This window comes from Passer montanus, unplaced genomic scaffold (genome assembly GCF_014805655.1).
Source record: "Passer montanus isolate IOZ18808 unplaced genomic scaffold, ASM1480565v1 scaffold2, whole genome shotgun sequence".
Taxonomy (NCBI): domain Eukaryota; kingdom Metazoa; phylum Chordata; class Aves; order Passeriformes; family Passeridae; genus Passer; species Passer montanus.
The window spans coordinates 16,024,312-16,042,442 of NW_024366591.1; the positions used below are offsets into that span (position 1 = coordinate 16,024,312).

The 18,131-nt window shown below is 41.3% G+C and overlaps 1 protein-coding gene across 1 annotated transcript in view; it reads right to left on the reverse strand.

The window, feature by feature from the left end:
* Positions 1-18,131, reverse strand: part of TXLNB (taxilin beta) — a 41,698-nt gene that overhangs the window by 11,759 nt on the left and 11,808 nt on the right. Inside the window, exons 5-8 of the mRNA XM_039706792.1 lie at positions 12,854-13,048; positions 10,908-11,027; positions 5,856-5,930; positions 94-186 (exon numbers count right to left, since the gene is read on the reverse strand). Coding sequence (XP_039562726.1) covers positions 94-186; positions 5,856-5,930; positions 10,908-11,027; positions 12,854-13,048 — 483 coding nt within the window. The remainder of the gene's footprint in view (positions 1-93; positions 187-5,855; positions 5,931-10,907; positions 11,028-12,853; positions 13,049-18,131) is intronic.

Consider the following 18,131-nt stretch of genomic DNA (forward strand, 5'->3'; position numbering starts at 1 on the left):
GGTCCCATCTCAGGTAGAATTATTAGAGTGAGAAATATCAAAATCTAAAAGGAAAGTGTCAATTACAGAGTTCAGGCATGAGCTCCTACTCACTTTTTCCATCTCCTGTTTGAATGTGGCAAACACTTCATTGCTTTTGGCCAATGTTTTCTGAAATTCTTCAAATCTTTCAGAGTAGAGAGTGATCTATATTGACAGAGAGAGAGAGAAACAAAAACCCCTCACTAATTTCAGAACATCCCGGATGGTGAACTTCTACTTTGGTAGAAGATAATAAGTATTGTGTTTGGACACAGAAATTAGTTTCTGTGTGGAGACCAACCTAGCACAAACATCAGGGAACAGAAAGTCTTTGCAACTTTTTATGCTTGCAAACTATTATGATTTCTCCATTGCAGAAATATAAACTGAGTAAGAATAGAAAGAGCCAGGCAAGTGATTTTAAAAAGACCTGGGAGTTATGGATGCTCTACTCTCCTGAATGTTGCAGCTGTGGTATCCCTATACAGGTGTCCAGAAGAAAAGTAATTCTGTAGATATTAAGACTTCGGAAAACAATTCCCTTGCTTTGATCCCTAGCCCATCTCCATGGGCAAGGACTAACCTGAGCTGGTCCAACCACTGATGCTGTGGAGGACAATCCAGTGTGATTAACTCCAGGTGAGAGCCAGCGTGAGCAGAGCTGTGCCTGAGCTCTAAGCCTTGCTTCACCATGATAAACTGAGTAAGAATAGAAAGAGCCACATTTCCCTTGCTTTGATCCCTGGCCCATCTCCATGGGCAAGGACTAACTAACGTGAACTGGTCCTGATGCTGTGCAGGACCATTCAGTGTGATTAACTCCAGGTGAGAGCCAGCCTGAGCAGAGCTGTGCCTGAGCTCTAAGCCTTGCTTCACCATGCAGATGTTACCAAACCCCAGCTTTAACCTGGGGGTTTCAGCCCTGACAGAGGAGGCTGATACTGTGTGGCTGCCTGGCTGTTCACCTGCCTCGTGGATTTTTCAGAGTGCTCTTCCAGCCAGGCTGGGACTTTGGTGCTGCCCTGGCTAGGATGCTTTTGATGTCCAAGTGAGCTGGGGGAGAGGCATCCCCCACACCACCTGCAGTCATGGTTTCCCTTCTTCCATCTTTCCACCTGGTGGCTCAGGCTGTGGCCAGGGGCTGCACAGGCAGTGCTTGATGTGCTTCACTGGACACCCCTGTTGAAGAGGAGTGCCACTGCTCACTTTCTATGTTACCTGGCATATAAACAAAGCCCACCCTTCACTTTCACGTCTGGATTCCTTCAGGAGGCGTCCCTGTACCACAGCTTGAGCAAGCTGAGAGGGCACCTTGTCAGCTCTGTTTTGGACTGCAGATGTAGGCAAGGCCAACAAAGACAGAGCAAGCCATCCCCAGCCAGCCTCTTTTGCCAGTTTCACTTCACTCTGAGAAGCAGAGCAGAATGAAGTTCTGATGCAATGTGCCAGATTTCAGACTACCAGGGCTCCATATTTTGCTATCAGTTTATACCTGGCAGCCATATGAAAATTTATCAGTGGCTGTATTTTGTCATAATTACAATTTTTTTTTGTATCTAAACTCATCAGATGGTTTTGGGCCAACAAATGTTCTAAAGATCGGAGGTTAGATTTTCTGTTTATCAGTGGCTGTATTTTGTCATTATTACAATTTTTTTTGTATCTAAAATCATCAGATGGTTTTGGGCCAACAAATGTTCTAAAGATCTGAGGTTAGATTTTCTGTAAGATTTTCTTGTTTTCAGCTTTTCCTGCATGGTTTGTTGTTTTTTTTTATTGTTGTTGTTTTGTTTGGTTGGTTTTTTCTGTTTCTTTATATTTTCCTGCATGGTTTGGTGGTTGTTGTTGTGGTTTTGTTTGGTTGGTTTTTTCTGTTTCTTTATTTGTTTGTTTGTTGTTTTTTTTCTCTTTGGAAAAGAAGACCAGCTCCAGCTTGTTCTGTTCCTTCTGGTGCCAGAACATTCCCAGCAGTGTTTCAGTTATCAGACATTTCATCTGTCCAGCCTGGCAGCTGTTAGGAAAAGTGATTGTGTCACATGTGCTGGCTGAGGCAGGGTGGCTGCAGAGCACTGGGAGGGTCAAGAGCAGCCTGCAGTATTCCAGGGGTGGAATACTGGGCGGAAGCTGGTTGCCCTCTCTCTCCACACTAGCAGGGAGTTGGATAAAGGATGACCTAGGAGTTTTTCTTTAGTATAGTACCAGCCAACTCACCCCCTCCCCTGATACTACTGTGAAGTTACTGAGGAAAAGAAGATTTAGAAAATGTTGCTAATAGTGGAGTGGGTTTAATTCAGATTTTGAAATCAGGTACAGTTACATTATGTATCATGCATGTTCAAGCTAGTTGTTACGGTGCCTCTTGCCACAGCCACGAATGCAGGGTTTGCTGGTTACCGTGTCTCTTCACACCAGCAGGGAGCTGGATAAAGGATGCCTTAGGAGCTTTTCTTTAGTGTAGTGCCAGCTAACTCACCCCTGATACTACTGTGAGGTTACTGAGGAAAAGAAGATTCAGAAAATGTTGCTAATAGTGGGGTGGGTTTCATTCAGATTTTAAAATCAGGTACAGTTATATTATGTATCATGCTTGTTCAAGCTAGTTGTTACGGTGCCTCTTGCCACAGCCACGAATGCAGGGTTTCAGCCAGGCATTCCCTGGGCTGTAAGGGCCTTGGAGGCTGAGAGGAGGGCACAGAGCTGGGTGAAGACACGGGAGGTTAAACCCATACAGAGCACTCCTTGGTGCCAGTATCAGAGCTAGCTGACACGAAGCTTGCATGTTTGTATTTATACGCTGCAGCCCTTCCCCACGGAGCACTCATACAGAGCACTCCGTGGTGCCAGTATCAGAGCTAGCTGACACGAAGCTTGCATGTTTGTATTTATACAAGGCTGTAGTCAGAGCTGTGACCTAGGCACAAGTAAAAACTCAGAGGGATTTGTTTTAGCAGCCCAAGTTCCACAGCCTAGGTGGGACACTGCTACCAGGTGTAGCAGTGGAACATTGGCATTTGGAAGAGATGTCACAGCTCGAAGAAGAAATGCCTTCCCAAAGCCAGGTGATGGAGAGAGATGGGAGTCAGAGAACTGAGGCTCCTAGCCCAGATCTGTTTTAAGAAATTCTCACCTTAATTCTCACCTCAATTCTGTCTCTGCTTTCCCTTCCAATTTTTGCGTATTGTTTAATTAGGTCAAAAACATTTCACATTTGAACAGGGCAAGCTCTGACCTCAGCTGAGTCCCTAAGGAGCACCACAGCACTAAGAATAGCTTCTGCAATTTAAACTGAATAATAAATGAATGTTTTCACAGTGGCTGGGAACAGGCTGTAGGAGATGTCACTCACTGGGAGCATGCACTTGTGCTCCAGGATCAGGGAGATAAGAACTGCCTTGCTGTATCCAGCAGGACTGTGTGAGAAAAGAGAGCAGAGACAGCACTGCTATGAGTGCAAGGCCTTGGGAAGTGAGGGCTCCTCAGCACTGCCATGCTGAGAGAGTGCTACAATGGGGACACTCCTCTGGCCTTGTTGTGCTCTTCTTGGTTGTCATGGTTTAGTGGTTGCCCTGTGCTGGCTACCAAACATTAAAGGTCTTGTCTGGCTTCTATCTTTTTATTTCGTTTCAATGCGTGAAGCTAAAATAGTCTGCCTAAGCATCGTGCCTGGGGAGAGCATGCAGCATCCTGGGAAGCAGCACCACAGCTTGGGTGTGCCTCCTCAGCTGTTGCCAAATCCCTGTCATCATTTGGAGTGCCGGATTTGGCTGTATCTGGCACACTGTGCCATCCACACACTGGCTGGCATGAATATGATGTCCCCAGTTCCTTCCAGCTCAAGGAAGAAGCGGATGTTCATCACCTCCTCTGAAACAGAGTGATATCTCACTGTGAAGGTTATATTATTATGGCTTCTCCCTATTTCACTGACCCAACATCATCTCATAAATTTCCATGCAGCTGTTCCTCTGTTAATCATAGTATCATAGTGTGTTAGAAGGGACCCCAAAGACTGGCAGGGACACCTTCCACTAGACCAGGTTACTCAAAGTCCCATCCAACCTGTCCTGGAACACAGGGATGGGACATAATATCAATTTATTGCTTTGCATTGTTTGTATCAAAGAGCTCTTTATGCTCTTTCTGTTCTGCACAACACCTTGCATTACAGCATCTTGTCCATGAGGAAGTCCTTTGGTGCTACCATACTGGAAATAATAAATTTTTTAAAAATAATTTAAATAATGTTATTATTCTCAGTAATTCCAAATGAAGACTGGTATGTAAGTGACAGAGCTCTCACACTTGAGCAACACACTTAACTGCATATTTCATTTCAGGAAGCAAATTACCTAATTTTTGTCTGCACAAGTCTGTGAGGAGCACATGTATTCTCAATACTTTTACAGACTTGACTGTGTTTCCTAAAAACACCTTCTGTTTTTCAATAACTCCAGCTTCATTAAGCTGGCTATGGAGGTCTGCCTGCATATTTTTTTTTCTTCTGGTTGAACATAAAAGTTTAATTAAAACCACTCTGAGAAAACTGGGAGCAGGTTTGCAGTCAGGACAGACTCAGTTGGAGGCCTTGGAGGTTTCATTGCAGAAACCATCAAACTATTGTCAGCAGCAGTTTTATATGATGTTCTTCGGTGTGCCACTGGCTTATCTCAGCCTCTGAAAAAACACACAAAAAACTAAACCCCTCTTAGCATGTTTCCAGGTTATCAGTTTAACACTGAAATTTCTTGATGGCTCAACAGTCATCAATTAGACCATCTGCAAGGAAAAAGCTGGGACAACTGATACTCTCTCTTTTTGATGTCATCTATTGTTCTCACTCATTGATTCAAGGTCTCACTCAGCAATTCAAGGTGATTATTGTATTGCTCCCAAAGTATAGTATATTCTGCCTATGTCTTGGTTTTACTGCCTTTCACTCCAGTTTAACTCCTGGCGTAATTTTGGCAAGTAATTTTATTTTATTGAAGGTTTCAAATTACAGTTAAGCACTGAAATCCTAGAGACCCCTCTCTATAAGCCTTTAGTAGACAGAATTCCTGTTAAAGTTAATGAGAATGCTGCCTTTGCAGCCCAGTTCAGAAAAGCATATGTGCACAGCAGCTCCAGTTTGGTACACTTGTTTCCTGATATGTATGTACTGCAGTGCTTTGCTGTATAAGAAACCTGCCTGAAGGGTAGTTATGGTGAATAATCAAGGCACACATGTTGTTCTGTGGTTGAGCACTGTAGATACTCATAAATCAGCACTTTAGAATTATTAGGGTCAGAAGGGACCTTTAAAGATCAAGTGGTCCAATCCTTCTGCCTTAGGCAGGGGCACTTTCCACTGCAAGGTTGCTTCAAACCCCCTCCACCCAGTTTTGAACACTATCAGACACAGGACATCTACAGCTTCTCTGGGCAACCTTTTCCAGTGTCTCACCATCCTCACAGCAAAGCATTTCTTCCTTATACATAAAAGAAGTCTCTCCTCTTTCCCTTTAAAACTGTTACCCTTTGTCCTACCACATACCCTGGCAAAAAATCTCTCTCCATCTTTATAAACCTCTTTTAAATACCAAAAATTTGCAAAAAGGGCCTTTTCTTTTCTCTTTAAACTAAACAACCCACATGTCAGAGTATGATTTGCAGTATGGGCATTACCTTACAGTTGGCTTGAAAATAACCTGCCTCCTTTGCAATAGTCTATGGGATGTAGAATGAGGCTAGAAGGGATACACAGAAAGTAGTTTGGGTACTTTACCTGGGATGTGCCTCATGGGTTAAAAACTGGCAAACAAAGGCACACCATGCAATCACCTCTGCTACGTCACCTGTGCCTGTAGGACAGTCTCTTGCTCCTTTAACATTTTGGCCTGGAGCTTCCATTCTGCAGCTTGGTTCAGGAGCTGTGTTTTGGGCAACAGAGAAAAAATTGTTAGGTCCCCAGATTACCAGCTGGAAATCCTCATCTTTCAGCTACTCATGTTACTGTGATAAGGAGTGGTCTAACTTTCAGGTGAATATAGTTAGAGCAGTTAGGTAAGGCAGACTATTTAGTTTTATCCTGACACATGGGACAGGCTATTTGCATTCCATAGGCATATTTGAATAGGAGTTCAAAACCTACTTGGAATTAAGTGTGCAGTACAGTGGCCTATGAAAAGTGCGGTATTTAACCACATCTTCACCAGACCTCTAGAAAATGGTTATGATACCTTCTGGCACATTCATTTCAGCACAGCTCCAGCCAAATTCCTGCTCTGTAGTGAATGGCAAACTTCCTTTCACATTAACAACCATGAGTTAGCATGTGGGGATGGTCACAGTCAGACCTGCATCAAAAAATCTGGGAGTTTTCAGGAACCCAGTGCATAGCAAATGTCATACATTTACTGCTGTCTGTTATCTTTGGGCTCTGTTTGCACTGGCAAATGGAGAATTCCAGCTCAGGGTGATAAATGTCTCAGGTTAAGTTGGCAGTCCAGGAGGAGCTTGACTGCAGTTTCTTTCCTGATTTCTCCTGGTTAGGTGTGCTTCCCTACTCCAAGGTGTTTGGCAAAATCACATTCTGAAGGGCAGGCTGCAGATAAAACAGGTGGAGGATTGGTCAAGGCTGTAGGAATGGTTTGGTCAAGAAGGAACTGTAGGAATGAGGTTTGCAGAGACCTTTCCTGGCTACAGTTCTGAGTCAGCACTTCCAAAGTATACAGTAATATTTTAGCAATTGGTTTAATCTAAAAGCAGGAAACATTTACCAGGGTGTTAAAGAAATGTCCCTGTTGTCTCCCAAACATTTATAAAGTGTTTTATTAGTCAGGCCAAATATATTTTAGAAAAAGAATGCTAATGATAGCTTGAGAAATGAGACACAAAGAAGTTATTTTACCACAGGATTTTGCTCTGTTGGATTAAATTGAACTCTAATTGTACTGTAAATTGTATTTAAAATAGCACAGCTGGGCTCTGAAAATATATTGATAATTAAAAGGACTGTGTACGTCAGTGGATCTTATACTGGAAGTGAAAGGCAAGTAGAAGCACATGTAGAAAATATATTTGATCCCCAGTAAAAACGTTTATTCTAACCATTTTATTGGAAATAACACATGTATACCATGCAAATACCACCTGGTAAAAGAGCTGAGGATGAACCTTAAAATGCTGACGGTCTCCAGCTATTTGTGGCATAGAGCCTGTCTGAATTAGATTTGCTGTGTATATCAAGATATGTATATTGGCTCTAGAAAAATATTTCTTCCATCAATTCGGCCCTTTGATTTGCACCCACTGAATTTTTACCATCTAAAATTTCCTAGACTTTTTTTTTTTACAGCTCAATTATGAAGAAATGATGTGTTGTACTAATTTTATACCTGCTTCTTAATATTTATTTTGAGAATTTAATTTGATGTTTGATTTCATGGAGATAAGTCAAGTTTTTTAATTCAGGTCTTGTTGATTAAAATTTGAAATAGGATATGCCATGGCCAGTAAAAAGAGTTAGCACAGGTTAAATGAGCATCAGTTTTTGCATTTATTTTCTCAAAAAAACCCCAACCAATTTTTAAAAAATCTGGATGAAATCTGATTTTTAAATTTCACCTTTCTTTGATACCTACTTTTTTTAGAGTATCTTTTAGAATTTACAGGGTTTGAATGATTTAATGAAAGTGCTTTGAAAGCCTTCAGAGCTACCCAGTCCCTAGGCCAGTCATTACTTCTAAGGACTGGACTTATATCTGAATTGCTTTAATCTCAGCTAGGGTTACCTCCATACCCAGTGTGACTGGAATAACAAAAAGGTCCCACCTCCTCCACCATGTCTTTGGCCACAGCACAACAGATGGACAGAGAAGGCAAGGAAAAGTTGCTTTTTTTGCCTCTTAATGAAATCCCTCTCTCTTATTGACCCACATAACTTCTGCAGTCAGCAAAATCCAAGCATTAATAAACTCTTCTGTAATGGAAGCAAGCCACAGAGAGGCTTGCTCAAATTAGCACACGTTCTTATGCAGCCTGCGGTCATTTGCAAACACCAAGCTGGGAGAAAATGAATCAGAACTGATACATTTATTAATAGACTATGAAGTGGTAACAAGGAGGCTGAAGTATCAAGAAACGAATAAATATTGCATGTGGTGTTTACAGAGCAGCACTTTAGTGAGGGGTGGTGATTCTACACTCTATTATTAGAGCTATGGTAGCTGCTGGAGGCCCAGACAGTCACAGGGGCTAGCTTAGTGAAAATTAAGCTTCCCTTTTTGCCGTCAGGCTCTGTAAATTCCAATTATGTAGTGCTGACCAGTTGTGGGATGATGATCAAATTGCATCCTTAGGTCAAGCTGTCCCTTTGTGGAAACCACACATTAGGAACCACTGCTGCTTCAATAGGGAATTGCATTATTTGCTGCATATGTAGAGTGAACTGTGCAAACAATGAGATGACCTTCTTTTGAGGCGTACATGCTCTGCAAGACAGATCGTCTCTCATTTTCTGAGGTAAAGAAGTTTTGCATAGGGGCAAGGATTCCCACATGGAAGAAGTGCATGGGAAGGCATCAAAGTGAGCCTTCAAAGAGTAATCAAATAAATGAAAGCATACAATAATTTTCATTTAAGAACACTTGCAAAATTCTGCAGCAAAGGTCATGCACAGGGATGAGAAAATTCTATGGCGAGAAAGGTTCTGAAAGCTGTTCTAACTTTGCACATTACTGAGCTGGTGAGAGTTATAGCTAAGTGAGAGAACTCCATCAAAAGCACCTTGATTTCATACATACATGTATATACATTACTCCCACAGACACTAGCACAATAGCTGGGTGGGTGGGACTAAGAGCACATCAATAGAATGGAGGTGGGAGCCAAGTGTAGGCCAGCTCTCTGGGTGCTGGGCTACCTGTGACGAATTGTGACATGCCTAATTATGCCTTGACTCATTGCATGGCTTTTGGCCTTAATTTCTGCAGCTAAATCTACCTTGCTTGGAGGTGATGTTAGCCATACATCACCAGCCTACCTCAAGGACAGGATTTTTAAGCATTCATTTGGACAATGGGAAAAATATTCCTTGTACACTGTGCGTACCATTATACACCCACTGCGTAAAGGTTTTTGGCTTGTTTTCAAACCTGTTATTTCTTACACACAGCAAAGCCCAAAAGAAAATCTTGGGCTCCCAATTATAGACAATGATGACTTTCAGTGCTTTAAAAGAAATGAAAATACCAAATCTGTGCATACCACTTCTGGATAATACATACGAAGAAGTTTTGGCTAAAACAGGGACAGTCAGAGATGACAAGCAGCCCCAGAATTCATGTTCTGAGAGGTGCAGCATGAAAGGTTATTGACACAAGGCTGTATATGCCAGTTTTCCACAGAGACAATGCCTGGTCTTTTATATCTTTTGTTCTGAGTTTTTTTCTCCCCTCAGTATTTGAAATCTGGTACTCATTAGCAGAACTCCCAGTGACATTAGTAAAGTAAGCTCATATTTGCTTTGCCATTGTAAGTGATTTCTTTGACATCTGGAGATTTCTGGAGTTTAAATCTGCCAAGAATCAATGGTCATGAATGAAATTTTGAGGTTTGGCTTTATGTAGGTTCCAGAGTGAAGGAGAATTAAGTCAGCTGGACTACAAATTGTCATGCAGTGATGTGCAGATTTGCATAGAGAAGCCCCAGCTCGTTTTCACCCTCACTCTTTAGCAGGGAGTAAAACAGAGCAGGAGTGGGTGTTCCAGCTGCAAGATAAGTGCAGAGAAAGAGGATAAATGCTCTTATGGACTGCTTTTGGTAAGAGGTGTATGCTGTGTTTCCATTGTGCTCTAACTACAAGACTTAGAGCCCCATGTTTTCATCTATTTTGAGTATTTCAAGATACCCGTTAGAGCCATGCTTGTGCTAATATATCTGTTTCCAGATATGGGGAAGGGATAAATGTCCTCTCTTGATAGAAATCTCTCATGCTGCTCCCGAGTTAGCTGGAGGACTGGTAAAAACTAAAGCTTTCTTCCAGCTGATGAGAGCCTGTCACTCCCTCTGAGAGCTACTGCCTCCACGGAGAAGAGGGACTATGTGCCTGCATTGAACTCCGATCCTTTGTAGCTGTGAAAATACCAGGCAGTCTGAGAAAATTATTTTAGTCTGGTTGAGTCACAAAATGTGTGAGACTACAGATGGAGGAGTGTCCTCCTTCCATCCCAGATGTGCCTGCAGAAGACACCGCTCCTGCTTTTCCCTGTCCCCCTGCTAGAGATGTCCCCGCTTCCAGAAAGGGAGGAAGAGCAGACAAAGCTGATAAATGGATCCAGACCCTGCCTGCCTGAAAGAGGCACTGGAAAACCAGTACAGGGAGGGAAACAGTGAAGGGAAGGCTTTGTAAGAGCAAGTGGCTCCTGTGGATTCCTCCATGGCAAAAGTGGATCCATGGCAGGATGCCTGGGGAGCCTGGAAACTGGGGTTATAGCAGCCTTCAGCCATTTCACTTCAATCCCACATTCTTGGGCTCCTCTCTGATGGCTTAGATGTGTGCATTCATTGTGTGGGGAGATGGAGTACCAAGTACCAGAGACAACTGAAAATCAATGGCACCACCTGACCCAACATCACGATGCACCAACTGCACAGTAACAGTGAGTTAGCTGAAGCAGTCTGGGCTCTAACCCACTGCTCTGCAGCATGCCTCTAAAACTGTAAATGCCAATGAAAGCAGTCTTTCAGAGGCTGTTCCTTCGCACTGAACACTGACGGTAGCCAAAAAAACTTCTCTGCTACTGTACACCAGATTGGACCTGAATATATTAGTGAAATAGCAGGCAGGGCTTGTTTTGGCCTAAAGCTAGATAAGAGACAGACAAATTAGAAGGATAGGTACATACATATTCCTTCTCTTTCTGGTGTCGCTCTTCGGCTTCCTTCATCATTTCCTGAGACTGTTCCAACTTGGCATCCACCAGTTTCTGTTGAAGTTCTCTGTGCTTAAATATTTTGTCAAGGTGCTGGAAAAAAAAATCTGCTGAATGTGCAGGTTTAATTATCTACATAGATGTTCATGCTTGAACATGTACAGCTATTTACTGGAACATTTAAAAGACAAAATCATTGCAAAACAAGAAGACATTCCTATTGCAATTACTAAAAAGTTACAGTTCTGATAACATTAAAATGTTAACAATAAAAATGAATTAGCATGGGAAGGGAAGCTGGTATACATTATCAATTTTGATTTATTGGAAGGAAAAAAAAAGCCTTAGTATCTTTGCCAGTTCTAAGATCTATATATGCGGTCATCAGTACAATCTAGTATGACTGAAGATCAAATAATTGCTCATCAATAATAAATATGCTAGGGACACACTTTTTTAGCTGTTAAATGGCCAGTGGATCTAAGCCACAGTGTGGATAATGGTGTACTCCTATTGCAATTACTAAAAAGTTACAGTCCTGATAACAATAAAATGTGCCAGAATTAGCATGGGAAGGGAAGCTGGTGTACATTATCAATTTTGATTTATTGGAAGAAAAAAAAGCCTTAGCATCTTTGCCATTTCTAAGATCTATATATGCGGTCATCAGTACAATCTAGTGTGACTGAAGATCAAATAATTGCTCATCAATAATAAATATGCTAGGGACACACTTTTTTAGCTGTTAAATGGCCAGTGGATCTAAGCCACAGTGTGGATAATGGTGTAGATGCATTGCACCTACTTGGGACCACATGCACAGCCCATGGCATCCTCTGTGTAAGTACAAGCCCTGCACATCCCCTTTGGTCTGGACAAATCTGTGTAATGGAGGGCCTGGGTGACAGGGCATGAGTGGGGATCTGGAGCTAAGACCAAACAAACCAGAGGCCTCCTCTAGCCTGTAAAATGTCTGCCTCCATGGTGACTTTCAGGAGATAAATGTTGCTGATAGCCTTCTTCACTCTTAATTCACTTAGATAAAATGCATAGGAGCAATTATTCTGTGTGTGTCCCTCTGGTTTACATTTTCTTCTCGTAGACACCACAAGAGAGGAATGTACATTTCCTTCATTCAGTATAGGAATTCATACATGATTCAACAGATTTGGAAAAGCAGGTATTGTATCAGTCATTCCAGATTGTAAAGATAGATAACTTATGTTTTATTCAGTATGGTAATATTGTCTGATTGCACTGAGGCTCACAGTAAATGTATTTAGAAACTATAAAAAGACCCATTGTGATATTTGTTGATGTTTGCCATATAATAAAAAAAAGGGTAGTTTGGGATTTTACTGGAGGATTTTTTCTGGTGTCAAAATTTAAAAAAAAAGAATCTATTTAAACTCAAAGGGTCTACTTTGTCTGTCATCCTAATTTTCTGCTTTTGGGAAAGGGTCAAATAGTTTACCTCAGAGCCCTTCTCAGCAACCTGCTTCTAGAGGGAACAAAATATATTTGTTGTCACCTGCAGAACAGGCTGCCTAAAGGAAAGGGAGATGGGATGTACCCAGAGGGAACTTTGTGGGAAGGAGGAAAGGGATGCTGGGGGAGGTCCCCAGGGATTTGGGGGAACTATGATGGGGTTGGGCCAGCTCAGCAGTCAGCTGGCACAGCTTGGGTGCCTCAGCCCCTCTCCCCACCGCGGCAAGGCTGCTGTGTCTGTCCATCACAGTTCCATACCGCAGAGAGCAGAGGGCTTGCTGCAGGCACGGTGCTGCTCAGGGGGCAAAGCATGGTGGGGGCTACCCTGTGAGACAGCCGAAAGATGGCCAGGCTGCTGGCAGTGCCTCCTGCTTGCCTTGGGACTGCCAGGTGTGCTGCCCATCCCAGCCAGCGGCCAGGGCACTGCTCACCTCTTCCCGCAGCTCATACTGGTCAATGATGCTCTTCAGCTTCTCTGCCAGCTCCGTGTTCTCCTGGCAGAGCTTCATGTTCCTCTCACTCTGCTGCTCAATCTGAGCCTGGATTTCACTCAGTGTGCCCTGGAAGTGATTAGTTATTTCTTTCCTCTTCTCATCTTCCTCCCGTGCCCGCTGGATTGTTTCCTCCTGTTGTTAAATGGGAGAGAACACAGTAAGTGAGAGGCATAATAAGCAGTTCCAGAAAAATACTGTTTCAGAGTAGCATAAGGCTTCCCTTTGAAGGATTATACGTGTTTGCATTCCTCTTTGGAGATTTTCTTGCTTTCATCTGCTCCAGCATTAGGCAAGATTCTAAATTTACAGAGCCAATTACACAGTGGCCTTGAAAAAATTAGGGAACTAAGAATTTGCATTTATAAAGATGGATGTAGAGCAGAGCTTCAGGTCAAAGCGAGCCTGAAGGAGAAGACATACATGAATGACTTGATTCATGATATGGCATCACACCTTTTTCTTTGGAAAAAGATATTTAGTGGAAACAGTCAAAAGCTCTTTTATCAAAATTCTCTTTGACTGAATTTAAGGAACAAGGAATCTTCATATCAAATTCATGGCCCTTAGGAATTAAATTTTCAAGAGAAATCCATCACTTGCTGAAGAATCCCTTCCAATTCCTCAATTTCCTTCCCTAAGTTTTTAACTGACATAAACATTTGCACTAATTTACTAGCTAGTGAATTCAATGAAAGCTTTTAAGCTGTTTCCTACAGAATTAAAGCAGACATCCAGATTTAATTTTTTCCCTATTATTGAACTTCTGTTTTAGATTTGTTTAAATAAAAGACAATGCAGAAAGGATCTGGATTCATTGCTTTGGATCCAGTAATGCAGACTATTTTTATTCCTGCCTCATTTTCTCCCAGGGCAGCCTGCCCTTCTGGGGAAGGTAATCCTGATATAGAATTGCTAGACCATATCTGCTGTAGTTACAAATCAGGCCAGGACCATGTTAAAAACTCACTCCCCAGCATGCAAATGGCATACTCTAATAAGGTTTCAACTATCATAGTAATTTGCATAAAAATCTCTGGTAACACTGCATATGGATATTTTCTATAAATATATTTGAATAAAGCCTTAGCTGACTCTAATAAGGTATAATTTGTATCATGAATGTGACACAGCAGGCGTTGATTTGGGCCCTGCTCATAAAGAAAGGTGAATACCAAACAACCCAATTTCTGCTTTGCATGCACAACACGAGCCTGATCTAGGACAGCTGCTGTTCAAGGTAGGGCATGTTTGTCCTTTCACTGTCCGGGGAGCGATAGGGATGCCAACACCTTGGATGATGGGAGGAAAGCAATGAAGCCATTAATAACACCCTGGTGCACAGAAATTAATAATACCCTGGTGCACAGAGCCCTGCTGTGCTCTGCAGTTCACACAAGAACCTGTGTGTGTATTCATAAAGAGTAATACAAAGTGTGAACCCAGAAGGACTCTCTCTCCTAATAGGAAGGAAAAATTTCATGTAGAACTGGGCAAATGACTTGGGGGTTTTGGTCCCGGTTCAGTATCCGGCTTGGAAATTGGACTTCCAGAAAATTTGCATCAAGATGAAAGAGAAGCTCTCCAATTTTTCTTTTCTCAGTTGGTGAGAATGATTTTGAAACATTTTGCTTAACCAGCAATAGAGCTGTTTGTAGGTATTTTTTGTTTAAATTCTTTTAGCAGAAGAATGACCTTCCAAAATAGAGTTAAAAAATGCTGCTCAGAAGACGTCTTAGATCTATTGCTTTAGCATTCCCGAAAGGAAACATTTAATTTTCTTTTGAAAGGGCATGTTTACAAACAATGTCATCCTTTTTTTTTTTATTTGAAACTTTTTCCAAATTTGACTTGAATTCCTGGGTAGTTTAGATTAAGTCAGAATTCAATTTTATCTCTAATACACTGTTTAAAAAACTCCTCATGCCTTTTAGTTCTCCATTACATAGGTGCAGCCCTGAGCAGGCAGAAGAGTGCAGGTGCTTCACTTCCAGAAGTCAGAGTGAGAAATTTAACTTGCATGTCTGAAGTTGTCTTGCTGTGGCTTCAAAACATCCTTCCTCAAAACCATTTTATTGTTATAATGCAGGTAGCCTTATAATGTGTCACTACTGTGATTAAAGCTCTCCAGAGTAATAAGTCCATATGAATATAAACCAAGAAAGGTGGATTGTGCATATGTCATACCAAACAGTTCTGTTACAAAGTGAAACGAGACATCCTGAGACTACCAATCATGCAAATGTAAAAAACCCAACCCTCTGCATACATCTTACTCAGAAGATCTTATTTCCTGCTCTTCCAAGGTAGAAAAATGATACAATACAGAGCACAATATAAAGATTCATGGTTAAAGACACTGAGCCAGCCAGCATTTATTTGCACGATGTAGGATTTCTCTGTATCTGTTCTGCTTTGGAGAAAAATATACTTGAGAAGGATATTTGCTTGGGATGGGAGCTGGTATGTGTCCTGGGGAGCTCTTCAGAGGCCCTTATTTGTTAAATCCTTGAGATCCCAGTCACGGATTAAGGGGAACTAGCTGAGCAGAAGGACAACATTGTGGCTACAGCACTGAGTAGAGCCCAGCCATAAACTCTTGTTTTCTTTTCTCTGCCCTTTCTGAACCTTTGCACTCCCTGTTTACCCTTTCAAACATATGTTCTTGTCCTAGTGCAGTACTGCTTTTGCTCTCATGTTTTGCTGCCAAGAATGTAAGATTGCTTTGAGTAAAACCTTGTTAAAATTAAGACAGGATATTTTGCAGTTTGGGATTTAGCACAGAAATGTGAGATCATTTGTGAACAGAAGACTGTGATTGATACTGGAGTTGTTCTTGTGCCTCTCTGGGGCAGTTCCAGAAGACTATTGGTCTGCTGAAGCCATATCAGCCAAGATGATATGAGCGAGGAATCCTTTTTTCAATGAGCTGTGCTCTTCATTCCCAGGCACCACGGTCTCAGCCAGTTTGGAGCTGAGCCCATAACTAAAGCTGTTTACTTTTGTGGCAGCATTAAGCAATGACTTTCATTTGTATGAAAGTCATTGCTTAATGCCTGGTGGCAGGGAGGACGAGGGACCTGAGATGTTCATGTCACTACAAGATGCTAAGTAGCTACCAAACTGTCAGATAATTGGCAGAACATGAACTCCATGCAGAGAAATGAGTTGCTGTTGCTCTTAGCAGAGCTGCTCTTTATTGCAGTGGGAACACATTCCACTATTTCACAAACCTTTATTCTGCTTTTCTTGGAGGGAGAGTTAAACATCTGTGTAACTGCAAGGAAATAATCAGAGTAGCTGGACTGTATGTAAGGGAGAATTTGAGGCTGGTATCCAATACTAACCAGAAATTTTTCTCCTCTGATCTGTCCTGTGAATTTTCAATGCAGCTTTGCATTGCATATTCATCACCACTTGGCTGCATGGTTCTGCAGTTAATGGGAATTCCACACACCAGATGAGTGAAGATGACATTTACATGACATGATGTGCATATAATGTACCACATGGTAAGTCAGAGGGGGTTTCTGATCTGGGCAGGCCAGCTTCCTCCTTTGCTAGCTTCTATTTTCCACGTTTGAAACATAATCAAACTGCTAATCCCAAGTACTAAAAAATTATGACTCTCTGTCCTGCCAAAACCAAAATAAAAATATTTAAGCATAAGATTTTAAAAATACCATTTGATGGATTTTCTGGTTTTGGGCCCTCTCAGTACAGTCATAAGTGAAAGAAAATTGCACTCATATAAATAGAACATGAGTTTCTGGACATTCACAGATTTCCAGGAGCTAAAGCATAAAGGCATATATTCCAAGAACTATGCTAAAATTCTTAGAGAGACAAAACTGGATAAAGATAATGAATGCCTTTGTTTCTTACTTTATTTCTCATGCAATCTGCAAGTGTATTTTGTCTTACTGTCTTATTTAATTTTGGGGTTTTTTTTACACTGATAGCATGAGAACCAGAGGAAAGATAGTATTCTGGGTTTCTTAAAAGGTCTCCCAATTTTTAGAAAGAAGTGATGAAAATGTGAACATTTCTTCCTAATACCAGATCACCTCAGGCATATTCCCTGGCTCAGCTAGCAAAGATACACAATAAAAATAAGAACTGAGCCTGAAGTTTATAGGTTAATTTAGAGAACTTAGTCACAAAGTAAAGTAGTCCAAGAGGTAAAAATATGTTGAAAAGAGACTTTCCTAATTGTAAAGATGAAATGTGTAAGGAAGTATTTATATTCAAAGAGAATGGAAAAATCATGCTCTGTCTTAGGAAGATTAATAAGCATAACGTAGCTGGGAAACTGTATGAGGAAATCAACAAAATTTGTTCCAAATGTTTTCCAAATAGGATTAGTTGCCCCAGTCTTCACTGATTTGTTCCACCGATATGATTTGCTTAGGAATATCAGTTAAGTCTATGCAAAGCACTGTACACTGTATCCTTAATTCACTTTAAATCTGGCTTGTATTTCTTTTGAAAGATTTTACCCACAGGTGGCCTGGTAAATCACTGTGGATCAATATTGAGGAATAGCTCAGGTCTAATACAAATGACAGGTACAAATTTAATTTTCACTACCAGTTCTGCATGACTATAACTGAGCACTGAGAGATTTGCTTCTAGATTCCCTATGTGTTAAACTGCTTTTATCCTTCTGCTAGGACATACACTAGTTTGAGTGTATGTGTAACTATTCCCTCTCCCAGCTGTATTCTTAACAGCACACAATGAAAGTCAGAGCAAGACCCTGAAGGCCCACTCCTGAGCCAGTGGAAATGAATGAAAATGCATTACCAGTAATAGAGGTTATATCAGGTGGAATTCTTGCTGCTGACAATTCCTATGAGTAATTCTATGCATAACTATATCCCCATAAAGAAAGGGCTTGAATAGATCAAAGCAGAGGCCTTTTGTATACTAATACCAACACTATCACTAACATGCACTCAGAAAAAAAAGGATGATCATAACAGAAATATTCTTCTTGAACATACTTTTTTCCAAGGAGCATAATCATATTATAAATTACACATTTAAGTGGCGTGATGCACCAAGCAATTGGCAGACATGGTGTATGGATCCCAGCATTTTGATACTCCTGAAAATTTTCTCTTTTAACTGATTCTCATAATCCAAACAACTTCCACAAATAATGTTGGCATTTTTTCTGTCTTGACATTTGGTGTCTTTAGGCAAATGTCCCGAC